Here is an 18,784-nt window from a genome sequence, read left to right on the forward strand (position 1 = left end):
ACGCCGGCTCCCACGACGAACCCACTACAACATTAGGAATATCACCACGCACTCCTCCAACAGATGACGGGCATGGCAGACGTACGAACGTGAGTTGGCGAGGAATCCCGAACACTCGGTTTCCCTCCGACTTGAAGAAGCGGCAACATTCACCGGTGGAGCAATACAAGATGGCTGACCTCGGCTAACCACGAAGACGAGGCCAGGAGGAGGGGGGAGGGCCTGGCCAGCCTGAGGAGGGGGTAACGAGCCTCCATAAAGTGCGCTAGCAACCCTTCCAAGGACGGGGGACCCCCTAGCCCGAGCGTCTTCCAAATCGCTGCCATCTTGGAAGCCTCCGACTCTGGAACAAATGAGAATGATGAAAAAGCCTCCCCCTTCCCGGGAATCAAATTAACTCCCGAAGAAGAAGGGCCGACATTACAAAAATCAGCCTGAGAGCCTCCCGATACTTCCAACGACGAATCAATGGAAGAAAAGGAAGGAGACAGGCACAAAGCTACTATGGAGTGTGAGTACTGCAGGAGACAAAGCATCGGGAAGAGGGGAAAAACCTTCCCATGTAGGAAGAGTCGAAACCCTCTGATGCTCTCTCTTGCTATAAAACGACTTCCACTGCTCTTTAGGCCATGCACAGCATTCCGTGCAAGGATTTGTTATAGTACCAAAATTAGAGCGGCACCTGCTACACATGATGTGGGGATCGGTCGCCGCCGAAGTCAAAAAACGAGAACATGGAACACCTGGAATTCTGGGGCACACACATTGATGAGGCCGAGAAGGAGCAGAAGAAGCCATAATAACAGGCGCACATACTAAACACAAATGAAACGGGCAATGAACTGGGTAAAGGCTGAGAGAGGTCAACCACGACTCTCGCCCAGGCGGTTAAGAGAAAGACTGACGTGGTTGGTGTAGGTGCGTGGTCTTTGACCACTCTTCACCTGATTTACGCATGCATCGCCAGATATCACAAGATTCCTTGCTTCATCTGCATTTTAACCACATCCAGCTAGGCGCTAGAAATTATCCTATTGTTAAGACCAAAGGTTTGTTCGCGTATGAACAAAATAGAAACCAGGTAAATGATTCTTCAAAATTCTTGTGTGTGACTCTGAGATAACGTCCATTAAGAAGAATGACATTGCATTGTTGGAAAGTGGTCTGGAAGGGTTCTTCGGTTTTATGCAGGTACAATAGTACCTCAATGCCCTTACAAGGCAAAAAATTCTCTCCTCTTCTTCTGGTCCAGGAATTTCCATCAAATTCTTGATGATGAAAGAACAGGTCCATGGCTAAGATGGGGTATCATTCTTGGCCAGAACAACGTAAATGAGCAGAATGGGTCTCCCTGGGAGAAGACAACTGTCTTATCAATACCCCTATAGAAAATAATGAAGCCAATTTCAGGGAGCCATTCCTGATGACTTTATCTGCACAAGAGGGCCCCTAACCAGTATGCAGACAAGTCTCTGCCAGATTGTCAGTCTTCAGTTTTCTCTGCATGCACATATTCTTCACAAAATGGTCAAGTTCAGTGGCAGAATACATTTTTTTGGCCAATACAAAGGCTGACCCATGGAAGGAGCTTCTCCAGTAGAATAACTTGGTATCTCTTACTCGAAAGACGTGAGGGAGGAGTGCAGAAGGCCGCCTTGCCCTGCTCTCTCTTGCCCAAGAGCCAAACTTCCATCTCTCTCAAGGCTCTCGTGGATGAGGAGGACAAAACCATCTTAGGAAGCCTGGAGTTCTTTACAGGATGGTTCCTCATATAAACGGTCGAGGCAGGAGAAGCTGGGGCAGCTGGCAAGAAAAAGGACGGAAAGGTGACCAAGAAATATCTGAGCAGATTAGCAAAGCTGAGGGAGCAGGAGCCTGGTTGAATGCCTGTTCATCCGAAGAAATCGGCAAAGGAGACAAGTCTGGAAGGTCCTGTGCTACTGAAGAAGACTCATGATCTTGTCTAGTCGGCACTGAATGTGTTCCATCGAAGGATCATGCTGCATGGGATCGAAAGTGGACATAGTAGGCAACTAATGAGATGGCACTGGGCGCTCGACAGCTGGCGATGAATACTACTGGCAGTCTTCTACTGGGCATTCAGGAGAAAATCATTCTGGGCTGTCCCAGAAACTACAGGCCGCTGAGGACTATGCTCAGGTTCCTTGATATGTCTGCAGGGAGTCAGAGAAGGTACATTTTAAAAGCGCCCTTGGTGCCTCATCCGAGCCGCAATCTGAAGAACTAGAAGAAAGCTCATGCACTTCCTTTCGGACACCTTTTCAGTGGCTGTCTGCCGAGTCCTAAGACCGCTCAACAGGCTCAGCTGAGGGGGTGCCTACCCATGGGCAAACCCTACCGATCTTCCTTGGACTGCCAGTGTATGCCTCCCTGGTGCATGGGAGTTTGATAGTGACCTTTGTTTAGGAGCATTGGCGGGATGAGGACACTTCTTCCAGTAACACTGCCCTTGCACTTTTACTAGCACTTTTGGCACAAACTTTGTCCATAAGGACTTTCACAAAGGCTCCTAACTACTCCATAGTGTTAACTATGAGCCCAAACTTCTGATTAACACGAGGCTGGCAATAGCATTAGGGTTGGAAGTATGGGGGCTGGGTAAAGGAATGGGTGGAACAGTTAAGAGGGATGGTTAAGGGGGAAAAGAAGTACAGGTAGAGGACAGAACAGGTAAATCGGCTACACAAAATTTAGGAGTAGTACCCTCTAAGCTAGCTACCTTCCTAGCTTTGGCTCTAGCAGTCACCTTTCTTTTTCTGTCTCTTTCTAGCTTGTCTAAGTGAGCTTTTAAAGTCTTCCACTTCCTCTCATTCCAGTCCCTGCATTCGATACATGTCAAGTTAATCGAACAAGTCTGCCCTCTATGATTGCTACAGATTGTGTGGGAATCATATGAAAGTTTCATCAACCTAGTTTCGCGAGCTTTGCTGCAAAAACAAATACTATAAACACTAGTGTTAGACATCGTTGAGGAAAAAAGTTGTAATCTGTAAATAATAGGTCTAGAATAACCTAAGCTGTCTGAAAATAGTGCAAAGGCTACCAATAATAATGATACATCACCAAATGGAGACTAAGAACAACCATCTGGTGACCAAATTCAAATCAAAGCTGCTTAAGACAATTTAACTTCAGTTGTTGACAGGCAGAAACAAATTGAGAGAGTTCTTCAGCTGAAAGTGGGCAGAGCCTTTCACATACACTAAAACAAAAGAAGTGCTACTATGAATTTCACATTTAAGCTGCTGTATGAGTTAGTAACATCAATAATTTAATTACTTGGTAAGTTGCTTATATAAAATTAACATTTTGGTTTTTTATTTCACTTGTATTATTTCACATTTTTTCTTTTTATATTTAGAAGATGCTAAACACGACATGGTGCAGTCCTTGATGGTGCCCCTAATGCATTGCACCCTGGGTGACTGCCTGAGTTGCCAGTACCTTGAGCCAACCCTGATTACAAAACAGATTATAAAATTATGTAGTGTAACAATAATTAAACTAATAATAATACTACAGTAGTAATAAATTAAAAAAATATCAAATAAAGCAGGTTTAAAAATACCAGACTATACTATTTTTATTCTTGAATAAGACCCTGATAAGCTTGGCTCAGGTAATTTTTCCTACATAATCTAGTATCTGTGGTTCCATTTTCCTCTAGGGGCCATGAAGAGGCCTTAAAGGTATACTACCAAAAGAGCCCCTATCTTTGAAAAGATCCACAAGATACTACCAAGATATACTTATGACCCTCAGTACCTTGCTGAATCAATAGTATATTGAGAAATTAACTCAAACTAAGGGAATACGTACTGTATTGAACATGTTCACCCTTGCTCAAATATTACACAATCTCTTGTTCTGTGTGTACCTATCCACCCATGTCCTTGCAATACAGTAGTACTATTACCAAGCATTATATTCTGACAAAGAAAGAAGTAAAAGGAAAAGATATGTCGAACTTCACTTTTACTTGGAAAAATTGGATTTAAGCTGTTGTCACCCTTGGCCCCACCTACCACATGTAATCATTGTCAGGAAGGTTGAAAGTGTGATTCATAGCTTTCTTTCCTCCTACTTGGTAATTATGGCACTTAAAGGTAAAATAGTAAGACTGCCTTTGTTTAAACATGAATACTAAATTTAATTCACTTTACCTTGGCTTCCAGAATAGCAAGAGACTGATCCGCTCTTCGAAGTTTTGTGTTGAGCGATATCAACCTTTCTTCGCATACTGCTGAAAACTGATTGAGGAAGCCAACTGTGTGCAACACCCAGTGATTAATAAATGCAAGTGTTCTCTTTTGATTGATTGCTTCAACCTGTAAAGCACCAAAAAATATTTAAATATTGTATCTATGTTTCTTATGCTAATAGTATTTTGTTGCATGCACACCACTGTTTTACTAAACCATAAAGTGCCAGTGAAATATACAAATAGGCTACTTACCGATAGTTACACATTAACCCTTAAAAGCTAGGCTAAAAAAAAAAAAAAATGTAGCACCCCAGACCAGGCAAACATCGAGGTCACCCATTAAAAAAAACACACAAACACATCAAAGGACAGAAGATATGCAAATGCACATGGTGTGAGAAAAAAAATTCTTTCTACCTTCCACCAACATTGAAAATGACTGTGGGGCCTTTTTTTTACAAGACAATTGTAAATTTTACCAAGTTATACGTAAATGTTTTTCTAATAATTAATTTTATTTTATTTTGTAAAATTATAATTACAGCTCACACAATATCATAAAAGATAAGAACTAAAATCAATAGCAAATTCTGATTTTAGTTCTTATCATAAAAGATAAGAACTAAAATCAATAGCAAATTTTTATAGGCATATGTACATGTCTTTTCTAATGTCTTATTTATTCATGTTTTTTCTAATGATTCTTAGTAAAATTACAATTATAGCTGACATACTATCATAAAAGATAAGAACTACAACCAACAGCAATTGCTGGGTGTATTTATTAGCAAATGATTAAAAAGATGTCATGGAAGAAAGAAGAACATGACATTTTCCCCTTGAAGTCCAGAACACAACTAACCTCATGAGATGCTCTGCTCATTTGGTTAAAGGAACCTGAGAGTTCAGTTGTCAAGAATCAATTATAGCCCACTGAAGTAATGGAAACTCTCTACCACTCGATCAAGATTGCCAGGAAAGACTCCGTCCACCACTCAAAACCTGTTATCACGACTCCATTAAGGGTTAAAAACCTACTAGTACCCAAGTGCTTGAGTAATTATCAATAACAATTTGGTACTGCAACAACAATGGTCACCAATGACAAACAACTTCCGGTTATGTCAGTGACAAAAACTTCTATACAGTGGTCCCCCCGTATTCGCGGGGGATGCGTACCAGACCCCCCCGCGAATAGTTAGAATCCGCGAATGTTTGGAACCCCTATAAAAATGCTAAAAACAGCCTATTTTGTTAGTTAAAACTTAAGAAAAACCACTAAAAATTTTCATACTTGGTTTTTTTAATAGTTTTATCACAAAAATGATATTGTTATAATACAATAAAGTTTCATACATACTTACCTGGCAGATATATACTTAGCTAAGACTCCGTCGTCCCCGACAGAAATTCAAATTTAGCGCCACTCGCTACCGGTAGGTCAGGTGATCTACCTACCTGCCTGCCCTGGGCGGCAGGACTAGGAACCATTCCCGTTTTCTATCATATTTTCTCTCTTCCACCTGTCTCCTGCGGGGAGGCTGGGTGGGCCATTAATCGTATATATCTGCCAGGTAAGTATGTATGAAACTTTATTGTATTATAACAATATCATTTTCATACAATGAACTTACCTGTCAGATATATACTTAGCTGATTGGCACCCTTTGGTGGAGGGTAAGAGACAGCTAAAATGGAATAGACAGGTAAACAACATATGTTGTAGGTATAAAAGAAAAACCTTGGTTCCTACCTGATAGGTGGTAGACTTCGTGGCTGTAGCCCGGTAGTCTGCATCACCTCAAGACTTTAGCGAGATATGTGATCTATGGCTAAGAGTTCTTGTGGGTCTGTCGATGGGTATATGAACCGCTTACTCGGCAGAGCCTGAAAGGACTTTGTCAATGGGTACTGGACCACTTCTATGACAACACACCTTATGAAGGAGCACAACCAATCCCGACCACCTGATCCTAACCACTATGTTAGTATAAAGAATTGTTCTGAGTTATCCCCGAACTCATTACAAACAACCCATAACTCGAAACTAATACGCATTCATACAAAAATTCTCCAAAAAAAAATTTTAATACTCCTCTAAAAGATATCACAAGAGTTCCTTACTGAACAGTGACTGGCCGCCAGTGCAGCACCGAGCCCTCTTTGTCAGCAGAAATCTAGAACATATCTAGTAGAAGGTATGTACAAAGTTAAGGATTGGTGTTTGCTCCCGTACCCAGTATCGTATCCGCCGATACGAAAGGCCCCAGAGAAAAACATTTCTCGTAGGTCACGCGAACGTCTTTAAGATAGTGAGATGCAAATACCGAATTGCACCTCCAATATGTCGTATCAATGATTTTCTTTAGCGACATATTCTTCTGAAAAGAGAGAGACGTCGCCACTGCTCTAACTTCATGAGCTTTTACTCTTAAAAGCGGAAAAGAGTCGTCAGGACAGAACTTGTGAGCATCTGTAATGACGCTCCTTATGAAGAAAGCTAATGCGTTCTTAGACATGATTCTTGTGGGGTCCTTAATCGAACACCAAAGACCTTGCCTAGAGCCTCCCATTTGTTTCTTCCTTTGTAAGTAGAACTTCAAGGCTCTTACAGGGCAAAGAGACCTTTCTGTTTCTCTACCCACTAGACTCGATAAGCCTTTAATCTCGAATCTCTTGGGCCAGGGATTCGAGGGGTTTTCATTTTTCGCTAGAAAAAGTGTTCTAAACGAGCAGAAGGCCGAGTCTCTGTTAAAGCCAACTTCATCTTCAAGGGCGTGAAGTTCACCAACTCTTTTGGCTGTCGCCAAAGATAGGAGAAACAAGCATTTCCTCGTTAAATCCCTAAACGAAGCTAAATGAGGAGGCTCGAATCTGTCAGACGAAAGGAACTTGAGAACTACATCCAGGTTCCAGCTGGGAGGAGTTAGTTCCTTAGATTTTGTCGTTTCAAACGATCTAATCAAGTCGTGCAGATCTTTATTATCAGCAATCTCTAGGTCTCTGTTTCTGAAGACTGCCGAAAGCATGCTCCTGTATCCTTTGATAGTCGATACAGATAGTGAGAGTCCTCTCTCAGGAACAAAGGAAATCAGCGATTTCGATTATAGAGGTACTGGAGGAGGACAACTTCTTAGACTTGCACCACCTTCTAAAAACCTCCCACTTAGACTGATAGACTCGTCTAGTGGAAGCTCTGCGGGCTCTAGCGATAGCTCTTGCAGCTTCGCGAGAAAACCCCCTCGCTCTGACAAGTCTTTCGATAGTAGAAAGGCAGTCAGATCGAGAGCGGGAGGTTTTGATGAAACCTCTCGAAGTGTGGCTGTCTGAGAAGATCCATCCTTCTTGGAAGGGATCTGGGGAAGTCTACTGTCCACTCCAGCACCTCTGCAAACCAATCTTGTGCTGGCCAAAACGGTGCTATCAGGGTCATTCTTGTTCCGTTGGACGCTACAAACTTTCTCAATACTTGCCCCAGGATTTTGAAAGGGGGAAAAGCGTACACGTCTACTGCTGGACCAGTCTAGTAGGAAGGCGTCGACCACGAGAGCTCTTGGGTCTTCCACCACTGAGCAAAAGACTTCCAGCCTTTTGGAAAGGAATGTGGCGAACAGATCTACATGAGGAGTGCCCCAAAGATCCCAAAGACTCTGACACACCTCTGAACGAAGGGTCCATTCTGTGTGAAGGACCTGGCTTCTCCTGCTCAGTCTGTCCGCCCTGACGTTTCTCGTACTCTGAACAAATCTTGTCAGGAGGGAGATGTTCCTCTGGGAGGTCCAAAGTAGCAGATCTCTTGCTATTTCGTATAGGGACAAGGAGTGTGTTCCTCCTTGCTTCCGAATGTAGGACAGGGCTGTAGTGTTGTCCACATTCACTTGGACCACACTGTTTGCCACAAAAGGTTCGAAGAACTTTAGAGCCAAGTGAACTGCCAGAAGTTCTTTGCAATTTATGTGCCAGGACACCTGTGCTGCCTTCCAGGTGCCTGACACTTCTCTCGGTCCTAGTGTTGCTCTCCAACCCTTCTCCGATGCGTCTGAATATAACACTTGGCTTGGGTTCGGAACTTCCAGAGAAATTCCCTTGTTCTCTTTTAGAGGGGACAACCACCATTGCAGGTGTGGTTTCATTTCCATTGGAAGGAGAAAACTGTCTGAGAGAAGTCCCGTCTTCCAATTCCATGATCTCCTTAGGAAAAACTGAAGAGGACGAAGATGAAGTCTTCCTAGAGGAAAGAACTATTCGAGCGAAGAAAGGGTCCCTAGAAGGCTTAACCATTCCCTCGCCGAAGTTCGTTCTTTCCCTAAGAAGAGAGAGACTTTCTCCAAGCCTCTCACGATTCTCTCTTGCGAAGGAAATACTCGAAAACCCCGAGAATCCATCCGAATCCCCAGATAGACTAAGTTCTGTCTGGGGATCAGTTGTGACTTCTCGAGGTTCACAAGCAGTCCCAACGCCTTTATCAGGTCTAGGGTCAAAGAAAGGTCCTCCAAACACTGTCTCTCTGTTCTGGCTCTGATGAGCCAATCGTCCAGATATAGAGAGATGTTGACGCCTTTGAGGTGAAGAAACCTCGCCACATTCTTCATCAGGTTTGTGAAGACCTGAGGAGCTGTGGACAGGCCGAAACACAAGGCCCTGAACTGAAAGATCCTTCCCCCGTCATGAAACGGAGGTACTTCTTCGAAGAAGGGTGAATCGGGACATGAAATAAGCGTCCTGGAGATCCAGCGACACCATCCAATCTCCTTGACGTAAAGCCGCAAGGACTGAGGCCGAAGTCTCCATAGAGAACTTCTCCTTTAGAACGAACTTGTTCAGAGCGCTGACATCTAGTACTGGTCTCCAGCCCCCCGAGGCTTTCGCAACCAGAAAAAGACGATTGTAAAACCCCGGAGAGTTTTGCTCCAGAACTAATTCTATAGCTCGTTTGTCCCACATTTGATTCACCATCAGACGAAGAGTATCCCTCAGTACAGGGTCCCTGTATCTGGCTGACAGTTCCCGCGGAATAGTCGTTAGGGGAGGACTGTCCTGGAAGGGGATAAGATATCCCTTCCTGATTATGGACATCGAAGAGGCGTCCGAGTTTATGAATGTCCAGGCGTCTGCAAATTCGAGAAGCCTGGCACCCACTGGTGTTTGGAGGTTGTCTGTCTCACTTCCCTTTCTTAAAGGGATGGGAAGAAGCTTTACCTCTCCTCTCAGGACCTCTTCTCTTAGAGGGAGCTCTGGAGGGAGGGCCTCCTCGAAAGGGCTGAACAGTAGAAGTCGGTCCTTTCTTGTCAACCGCAACTAGGGGTCTCTTCTTCCTTGCAGTGTGAAGGAGAAGATCCTGTGTCGCCTTCTCAGTCAGAGAGCGAGAAATGTCCTTCACTAACTGAGAAGGAAACAAGAAGTCTGACATGGGAGCGAAAACCAGGGCTGCTCTCTGTGAGGGAGAAACCGCCTTGGTTAAGAAGGCACTAAAAATACTCCTCTTCTTAAGGAGTACCGCTCCAAAGAGAGAGGAGACTTCTCCCGATCCGTCTTGTACTGCCTTGTCAATACATGACAGAATACTAAGAATGACTTCGGGGTCTAGACCTTCCGAGTCATGAGCCTTCTTAGACATCACCCCAAGGGACCAGTCTAGGAAATTAAACACTTCCAAAATATGGAAGAGGCCCTTGAGAAGATGATCAGTCTCAGAAATCGCCCAAGTCACACGAGCTCCATTCAAAGCGTGTCTCCGCGATGAATCAACCAAGGTTGAAAAGTCCGCTTCAGCCGACGCTGGGAGAGAAAGGCCCATGTTCTCCCCAGTTCGGTACCAGACACCTCTTTTACCAGAAAGTATGGCTGGAGGCATACAGAAGGTGGTTCTGCCCAGATCCTTCTTCGACAACATCCACTTGTCAAGAGACTGTAGAGCTCTTTTCATAGAGATCGTAGGTCTCATCTTCAAAACCGACGAAGACTTCGGTACGATCGCACTCGAAAACAGTGATCGAGGCGAAGGAGGAGCCGCAGGAGTCAACGAATCTCCATACTCCTGCAAAAGAAGGTCCGTCAAAACTCTATAGTTAGAGAAGCTTTCTCTACCGTTAACCTCGTCTTCCGAATCTACTTCCACACCGTGCAGAGAATCGGCTTGAAAAACGAGAGGATCTTCACCAAGTTCTCTCTCTACTGGCGACAAACTCCTACTAGGAGAGGGACTCATAGAGTGAACAGATTCTCTCTCAAGTCTACTAGTAGTCTCGCGTCTGCTTGACTTCTCACGCCTGGCAAGCTCTTCGCGCTTGGCTGGCGCTTCGCGCTTGGCTGGCGCTTCGCGCTTGGCTGGAGCTTGTTGCTTGGCTGGCATCTCGCGCCTGGCTGACGCCTCGCGCCTGGCTGACGCCTCGCGCTTGTCTGGCGCCTCGCGCTTAGCTGACTCCTCGCGCTTGGCTGACTCCTTGCGCCTGGCTGGCGCCTCGCGCTTGGCTAACTGCTCGCGCCTGGCTGGCGCCTCGCGCTTGGCTGACTCCTTGCGCCTGGCTGACTCCTCGCGCCTGGCTGACTCCTCGCGCCTGGCTGGCGCCTCGTGCCTGAGCGTATCCTTGTCTGGAGCAACTCGCTTGGATAGCTCCTGACGCCTTTCACGTCCGGCAGGCGAAAGAGGACGAGACTTCTTAATAGGAAGTCTAGCGTCCTTCTTGCAAGGGGGATCCCTCGAAAGAACTCCAACCAAAGAGGCTAACTGTTCTTGTACAGCTAGCAATATCCTCTTGGAAGCCACACCAGCGTCCTCTTCAATAGAAGAAGCAGGAGAACTCGAAGAAGTGCGATCCTCAACTACCAGATCGAGGAGGTGTCGATACCATCTTAGCCTTCTTGATAGAAGAGGGGCTTCCTCCGAGAAGCGCTCCGGGCTCGAGTCAAACGCGCGTTCTTTCCAGTGCCTTTTCAATGGCCTAGAAAGATCCGAGTCCTTCCACCCTCGTTTAGGTGAAGGAGAACCGGACGACGAGAAACAATCTCGTAGGACGCTTCTATTAAAGCGGTCCTGAGCAGACTGTAGCGAAACAGAACCTGCTGAAGGGACGCCTGACCGTTGGGGATTCCCCACAACCTCCGTACGACTTTCGACTTTCCTTCTCCTCTGGGTATGTGAGTTTGGAAGAGGTCTAGGCCTGGGAGCATTGCAGGGACGGTCAGACGCCCCCTCCACAACACTGGGAACACTCACTTCACTAAGTAATTCACTATCACTTCCCTTACCTTGCATGGCCGCCATTTTTGTCTTCATCTTACGAAGAGTAGCCTTCAGATTGGCGATTTCAGAAGCCGAATCCGAATGCAAAGCCTGTGAGGGTTCAGATACATAGGGAGAATCAAAATCATTAATAATAGGAGAATTAGACTCAGAAAAAGGCTCAATAGGCCTTGTACTCACACCCTTTTGTGCAGCCCGTCTAATTCTATCCCTCTCTAACTTCTTCAAGTAAGAAGTTAGAGTGTTCCATTCATTAGCATTCAACTTTTCACACTCAATACAGGTGTTAGCTAAAGAACAGTCAAACCCCCTACACTTACGACATGCAGTGTGAGGATCAACCGAAGCCTTCGGTATACTCACCTTGCAGCCTACATTCACACACACTCTCACACTAACACTTGAATCAGACATTCTATCAGAAAAATCAAAAGCAAGTCCAAATCCAGTCCACAGTAGCGAATGCCAAAACAACGATCCAGTACGTCACCAAGAAATCCAATATAGATGATCAAAAAGTCTTGAAAAGCGAATTCCAGTCAGGAGGTAGTAACAACAATGTTGATACCACCGGCGACAGAGAAAATATGATAGAAAACGGGAATGGTTCCTAGTCCTGCCGCCCAGGGCAGGCAGGTAGATCACCTGACCTACCGGTAGCGAGTGGCGCGAAATTTGAATTTCTGTCGGGGACGACGGAGTCTTAGCTAAGTATATATCTGACAGGTAAGTTCATTGTATGAAAAGTGCATTTTATGATGAAATTGATAACAAAAACCAGGAATTTGTGGATATTTCTCATAGAAAAATACCGCGAATGTGCGAATAATGCAGGGAAACGTTCCCGAGAGAACTCCGCGAATCCGGAGAACGCGAATACGGGGGGCCCACTGTAGTATGTACAGTGCCCCCGTATTCGCGGGGGATGCATACCAGACTCCCCCCTGAATAGTTAGAACCCACGAATGTTTGGAACCCCTATAAAATGCTAAAAACAGTTAAACTCAAGAAAAACACATAAAAATTTTCATACTTGGTTTTTTAATAGTTTAATCACAAAAAGTGCGTTTTATGATGAAACTGATAAAAAAAACCAGGAATTTGTGGATATTTCTCATAGAAAAATACAGCGAATGTGCAAATTTTCCGTGAATAATGCAGGGAAACGTTCCCGAGAGAAATTTGCGAATGTGTGAGTCCGCAAATACGGGGGGCCCACTGTATATTTCCAAAATGAGCCGGCCTCTCTGGCGAGGTTGTTTGGGTCCTCCCACGTGTGTTTAATCTCTGCATATCTGCCAAATTTATAACAACAACAGAGAGATAAAAACTATTTCTCAATTACAGATATCAAATATCATCTTTTCCGTTACACAGAATTCTAAATCAATTATGTACGTACATAGGCTCATGATTGATAATGTTTTTTTATGTAATAACAAGAAACAGAGTCAGATTTTCTATCAACATGAAATCTCATTATGGTGCTGTTGCCAATATTTCAAACAGCTCCATGTGCATTTAAATCCACAGATAAGCCACTTAGATTCTCTCCAGGGGGCACCTTTGGCGGTCATGGTATATGTCTGGAGGCATTTCTCCTTTCTACAAATATTATGTCTGGAGGCATTTCTCCTTTCTACAAATATCCTAATTTCTTAATATCATAGGTATAGAACAAATAAAGCATAACAGTAAGTTTGACGAATGAGAAAATAAACAATCATAGTATACAGACAGATATTCTTTCTTTCTCTCTCTCTATCTCTCTCTCTCTCTCTCTCTCTCTCTCTCTCTCTCTCTCTCTCTCTCTCTCTCTCTCTCTCTCTCTCTGGTAAAATAATAGATAGAAAACAATGACTGAATATTGCTTGAATATAATACAGTGGTACCTCGAGATACGAAAGGCTCAACTTACGAAAAGCTCGAGATACGAAAGCAAATATGAAAATTTTTGCGGCTCTATTCTATATAGGAAAATTGTTCAAGATACGAAAGGTTGTTGCTGTAAAGTCCGAGATTTGCCTGGACCACCGATAACAATTTTAAAACTCGCGTGCCGCCAACTGAGCAGACTCGCCACCATCCTCCCACTCTCCCATTGGTTCCTGATGCTAGTCACTGCCATGAGATCCTTCTCTCCTATTGGTTAGCATCCCTCCCATGATGCATCTACGTAGCGGTGTGCTTCTTCGGTCACTTCACGGCATCATCTGTATCGTACGCACGTGGTATTCGTTCGTTCTAATGATTTCGTTTATTAACGTAAATTCTAGGTGATTTCGTTGTAGTATACTTTATCATGTTGTGTGAGAACTTTTCTGGGTTCAGCCCGTGTCGCTACGTGAAATCTCCCTTTAGCACACATTTTTAAGGTAAATTAATGCTAATATACCAGAGAAAAAGCTAAAATGGAAATGCCAGAATATTCTGGCTCGCTCACCTTATATATAAAGTGTCGGTATGGTTTCTGGGGCGAGTGAAACCACTACCAGGGGTCTCTTGCCATTTAGATTCATCCTTCTTCGAAATCCCTCTACCAGAGAGGGGCCGATCCAAGGCCCACTCCCCGCTACAGCTACTACTAGCGCCTCTAACGGCATCCTTTTCGTTAGCACCATCCAGACCGCACATGTTTTTTCTTGCTCTGTGTTTTGTGCTCGTTTCTGGATTATCTTTGCATCATGGAACGTCAAGCTATTGCTGCATCCAAGTTAAGTACTGCTAGAAGTGTTTCATGTCAATTTAGCCGGGCAAGGGCCCGTTTAACCATTTTATTTCGGTTATGAAAGACAGCGTCCCGGCAGGGCGGCTCGCTCCCACGTGTTTCATTGTTTCGTGCTACTTTCGGTCTCCTATACCGCTTGTGCTCCAATGTTTTAGCAGTACATGTTTATTACTATGGTTTTGCATTATTGACGTGTCATTACGATTATTTATACTTTTATCTTACACGGGGGTTTCCTTGAGTTCTCATGAACTTGTAGCCTACATCGCTCCTATTAGCTCAGAGTTCATGCATGCATGTTCTTTTGTAATTAGGTCTATGATAGGCTCCCTTAGGACATACGTCCTTTCTTTTGGTCCTGAGCCACCCTGGCCACCACCCTACGTTCCTACGTATCAGCATAGGCCAGCTGCTTTGAGTTGCTAAGCCTTCTTGGTTGGTCCGACCCAGCTTCTCCAGGACTATTCTTTCTCTTATCTTCGTTTTTCTTCCTTCCCCCCCTGTTTTTTGCTAGGATGTTATTGTCGAGTTGGTTTGAGATGACCTAGGCCACCTCAGATAGCTTGGTCTTTCTCACTGCGTGGCTCACTCCACGACCGCGAAGAGGGCAGGCGATCACCATGAGCCACCCAGCGTCAGTCCCTTACGCTTCCTCCCCCCTCCAGGGGGGAGATACGCTCGTTCACGCTGTCCCTGGCAACCGATCCGAGCTCCCTCCCTTCTTCCCCCCCTCCACACGGGGGATACAGGAGTTAGTAGGGGGACACGCGACACTGGCTCGGCTCTCACCGCTCTCATCATAGAGTACAGGGGGGGTTCCCTGCTCGGCCAAGCCTCGGTTGGCCACCAGGCTCAGTTGCGCTCGGATCTCCTCGGTTCTCGGGCCAAGCTCTCTCACCCCGAGTCACCACCCTTCCCGCTCCGGCGGTTAGGGGCTCCGGCACCGCCAGGCCCCAAGGTTAGTGACTGTAGAGAGGCTCCGGCATCTCTCTTTTTTACCTTTTGCAAGTTTACGTTTATTCTTTACATCCATAATGTTAGCCTAAGTTGTCGGAGACCCCGCTCACCACCTACTTATTCTAATGTTAAGTTTTTACGGCGGAGATATCCTCCCTGCTCCTCACCCACCGTCCTAGTACTCCTCGCTCCGGCGTATAGGTTAGGTACTACTGTCTCGGTGATATTTTTGTCCTCCGGCAACGCCGGAGACACACTGATTCTAGTTTTAGCAACTCTATCGGACACTCACCACGTTACACGCAGAACGCAGAGACAGGTAAGACCAAGCCTTAAAATTGTCTATGAACTCTGGTGCACTTCGGTGTTATGATATATCACTTCATGGATTTAGTCCAGCAAGTTAGTGTTGATACTCATGTATCATTTCACTTACAGGCTACCCACTGTCCGGAGTCGGGCTGCAACGCCGTTCTCCAGGACCCCTGTGGGCACAAGGTCTGCCGGAGCCACGCTACCTGTGCAATCCGGTTCGGTGATCTGGCAGTTTGGCACCACAAGAGCTGCACCATCTGCTATGAGCTGGTGGATCAGGTCTCCTCCGGAGTAAGTACACCTCCGGATACTAAACCTTGTCACATATAATTTATTGGCCTATATAATTTGTGATATATCATTTACTGTACATAATTTAAGTTAATCTTAAGTAGTCTTAAGTATTAATTCTGACCCTCTCTTTCAGGGTGCTCAAACGGTCAGGGACGCCGCCCAAACCACTCTGAAGGCCTGGGTTAGCAGGTTTGGTCGGAACGTTACCAAGGGGCAGCCATACATTTTAGACAAGAAGATGGCCGCCCTCATCTTCCCCGGCGGAAAACCGACCTCCTATGTCAACCCGGAGGCGGCGGCCCCTTATGTCGCCACCATTCAAGAACAGGTGGCTCTAGCTGCGGAGGAACCTGGAAACCAGGAGGTGTTTTAGACATAGCAGCTCTCAACCTGGACCTCGAGCCCATGACGGTAGACGCCGCAGATAGGAGTGTAAGTGAGGCAAGTTTGGTAGGGGCTCAAGGTCTCCCCTCGAGTCAATCTAGATCTTCTCCTACTACTGCTTCTTCTTCTTTCCAGGGATTCACCGGGGATGGGCAGTCAGTCAGACCGAAGTCCACCCAGGCGATCCCCAAGGTTAAAGGGAAGCGTGAGTACAAGACGCTTCAGAAGACGCCATCAAAGAAGTCTAGTTCGAGTGGCTCTCAAAAAACTCCGGCTCACCATCCCGGAGGAGAGAAGCCTAGGACATCTTCTTATTCTAAGGGCTCCAAGAGTAAGTCTTCTAAGGACAAGGCTCAGCTCTTACCCGACCCTGAGCCTTCGACCTCGACAGGAGCCTGTCCTAGGACCCCCAAAGAGAAGGTGGAACCTACTCTGTTCGACACAGACTCATTAACTGCAAATATTATGCAGCAAATGGGTAGTCTGGTCGGGAACTTGGTTCAAAACAAGTTCCAGGAGATGTTTACTCAGATCTCATCTTCTTTGGAGGAGTCAGGCCAGTCAATCCGAGCCATTTCGGAAAGACTGGTCACTCAGGAGAACCTCATCGCAGGTCTCTGTGAGAACCCCGCAACAGGTCTTGCACAGCCCGGCATGGCAGTCCAAACCATGCCGGACTATAATACTCTCCCTGCTTTCACGGCGAGTAATCCCTGGAGGATTTCGTCGTACTCTCCCTTCAAGGACGGGATGCTGACGTTGGAGGGCTGTGGAACTCAAAGGCTTGAGGACTTCGAGTTTCACCCTGCAGGTCTGCAACCCCCCTTCATCGGTTATGCCCGCCTTACGGAAGCGGCCATGAGGAGAGAGGATAAGATCCCAATGGAGACGGTTATCCTCTCCCGGGATCAATCCCAACACAATTGGCTTAGGAGCCTGGAAGATTGGGAATGTATAAACACCAGGGTCCAAGCGTTTAAAAGCGCTTTCACAATCTTCACAGTGGACAGAGAAATGCCCATCCCGTTCACTACGAAGGTAGCGGAGCTGACGATGCAGGCCGCGATGAGAGACGAGCCAATGCCGCAGCTCCGGGAAACGTAGCCTACATCGCTCCTTCTCCCCAGAATGGAAGATCTATGGTTGGATCTCCCAGCCACCTTTTCAGTCGGGAAACTCAAACCAGACTGCGCCATCACGCAATTTAGCGAGAGGCTACCCAGGCTTCCGGACAGCCTCATCCAGGCTGAATTCGACGCCCGAATGAGGTTGTCCAGGTCCCTCAATACACTTGTTATGACGGAGGTATCATCTCTGATGTACAGAGATGAACCTCTTAAAATCATAGCCAAATCACAATTGCATACAATGCAGTGTGATTTATATGATTTTATTGTAGCAAGACGAAATTGTCGGAAGCATGTCCTGGCGGAGACCACCATCTGACATGAGCCCAATAAGTTATTGGCTGCTCCGATCTGGGGTGCCGATCTGTTCCCAGAGTCGGTGGTGAACTCGGTTCACTGTGAGGTAACCAGACTCAACCAGAGTCTGAAAGTTCGCTGGGTTTTAACCAGTAAGAGGAAGTCTGAGTCGGCCTCTTCAACCAAGAAATCTAAGAAGCCTAGGAAATTCTAGCCTTTCCAAGCTATTCAGCAACAGACAGTGATGCAGGCGGTTCCGGTATCTCAGGTACCGCAACCATCTACCTCGAAGTCACAGCCTCAACAACAGTTTCTGCTGGTGGCGCAGCCACAAACCCAAGCTTTGACCTCCTACGCTGTCTCCCTGGCCTTCAACCCAGTATTTGAGGGCCAGTCCTTTCAACCTTTTAACAGGTTCGGCAGGGGTAGCAGAGCTACAGGTGCCTTCCGTCAGAGAGGCGGCGGAAGAGCATCCAGCCGAGGTAAGCACTTACAAGGAGGGCGCGGGACACGCCCTTCCCCGAACCAGTGAGAACCCAGGAGGGAGACTGTTCCTCTTTCGACACAGATGGAGGTTCAGCAACTGGGCACAGAGCATTGTGTCCAAAGGACTAGGATGGAGCTGGATCAAAGGTCCTCCTCCATCCAAAACCTTCCATCAACAACCAACAGCAGAATTGATAGAGTACGCCCAACAACTCCTTCAGAAAGTAGTGTCAAGAGTCAAGCACTTAAAGTTTCAATGTCGCTTGTTCAGCGTGCCAAAAAAAGGCTCAAACAAACGAAGAATAATTCTAGACTTGTCCCATCTAAACTTATTCATTCGTTGCGACAAGTTCAGGATGCTGACTATCTCGCAGGTGCGGACCTTACTACCCCGTGGGGCCGTCACCACCTCTATCGATCTTACAGACGCATACTATCATGTTCCAGTAGCAAGACACTTCTGCCCGTTCCTAGGTTTCAGGCTAGGGAACCTGGCATTCTCCTTCATGGTAATGCCTTTCGGGCTCAATGTGGCCCCCAGAATTTTCACAAAATTGGCGGAGACAGTGGTTCAAGAACTCAGGTCTCAGGGAATAATGCTAGTTGCGTATCTGGACGATTGGCTCGTTTGGGCCACAAGCATCGAGGAATGCCACAAAGCAACGGTCAAAGTAATCAAGTTTCTGGAACACTTAGGATTCCAGATAAACAAGACCAAGTCCCGGTTG

At 46.1% G+C, this 18,784-nt stretch overlaps 1 protein-coding gene across 1 annotated transcript in view; it reads right to left on the reverse strand.

Moving 5' to 3' along the window:
- The window catches only part of LOC135216116 (WASH complex subunit 3-like), a 118,261-nt gene that overhangs the window by 15,613 nt on the left and 83,864 nt on the right, over window positions 1-18,784 (reverse strand). The window contains exon 2 of the mRNA XM_064251158.1: window positions 4,185-4,349. Within this exon, the coding sequence (XP_064107228.1) occupies window positions 4,185-4,349 (165 nt within the window). The remainder of the gene's footprint in view (window positions 1-4,184; window positions 4,350-18,784) is intronic.

Source organism: Macrobrachium nipponense, chromosome 6 (assembly GCF_015104395.2).
Source record: "Macrobrachium nipponense isolate FS-2020 chromosome 6, ASM1510439v2, whole genome shotgun sequence".
Classification (NCBI taxonomy): domain Eukaryota; kingdom Metazoa; phylum Arthropoda; class Malacostraca; order Decapoda; family Palaemonidae; genus Macrobrachium; species Macrobrachium nipponense.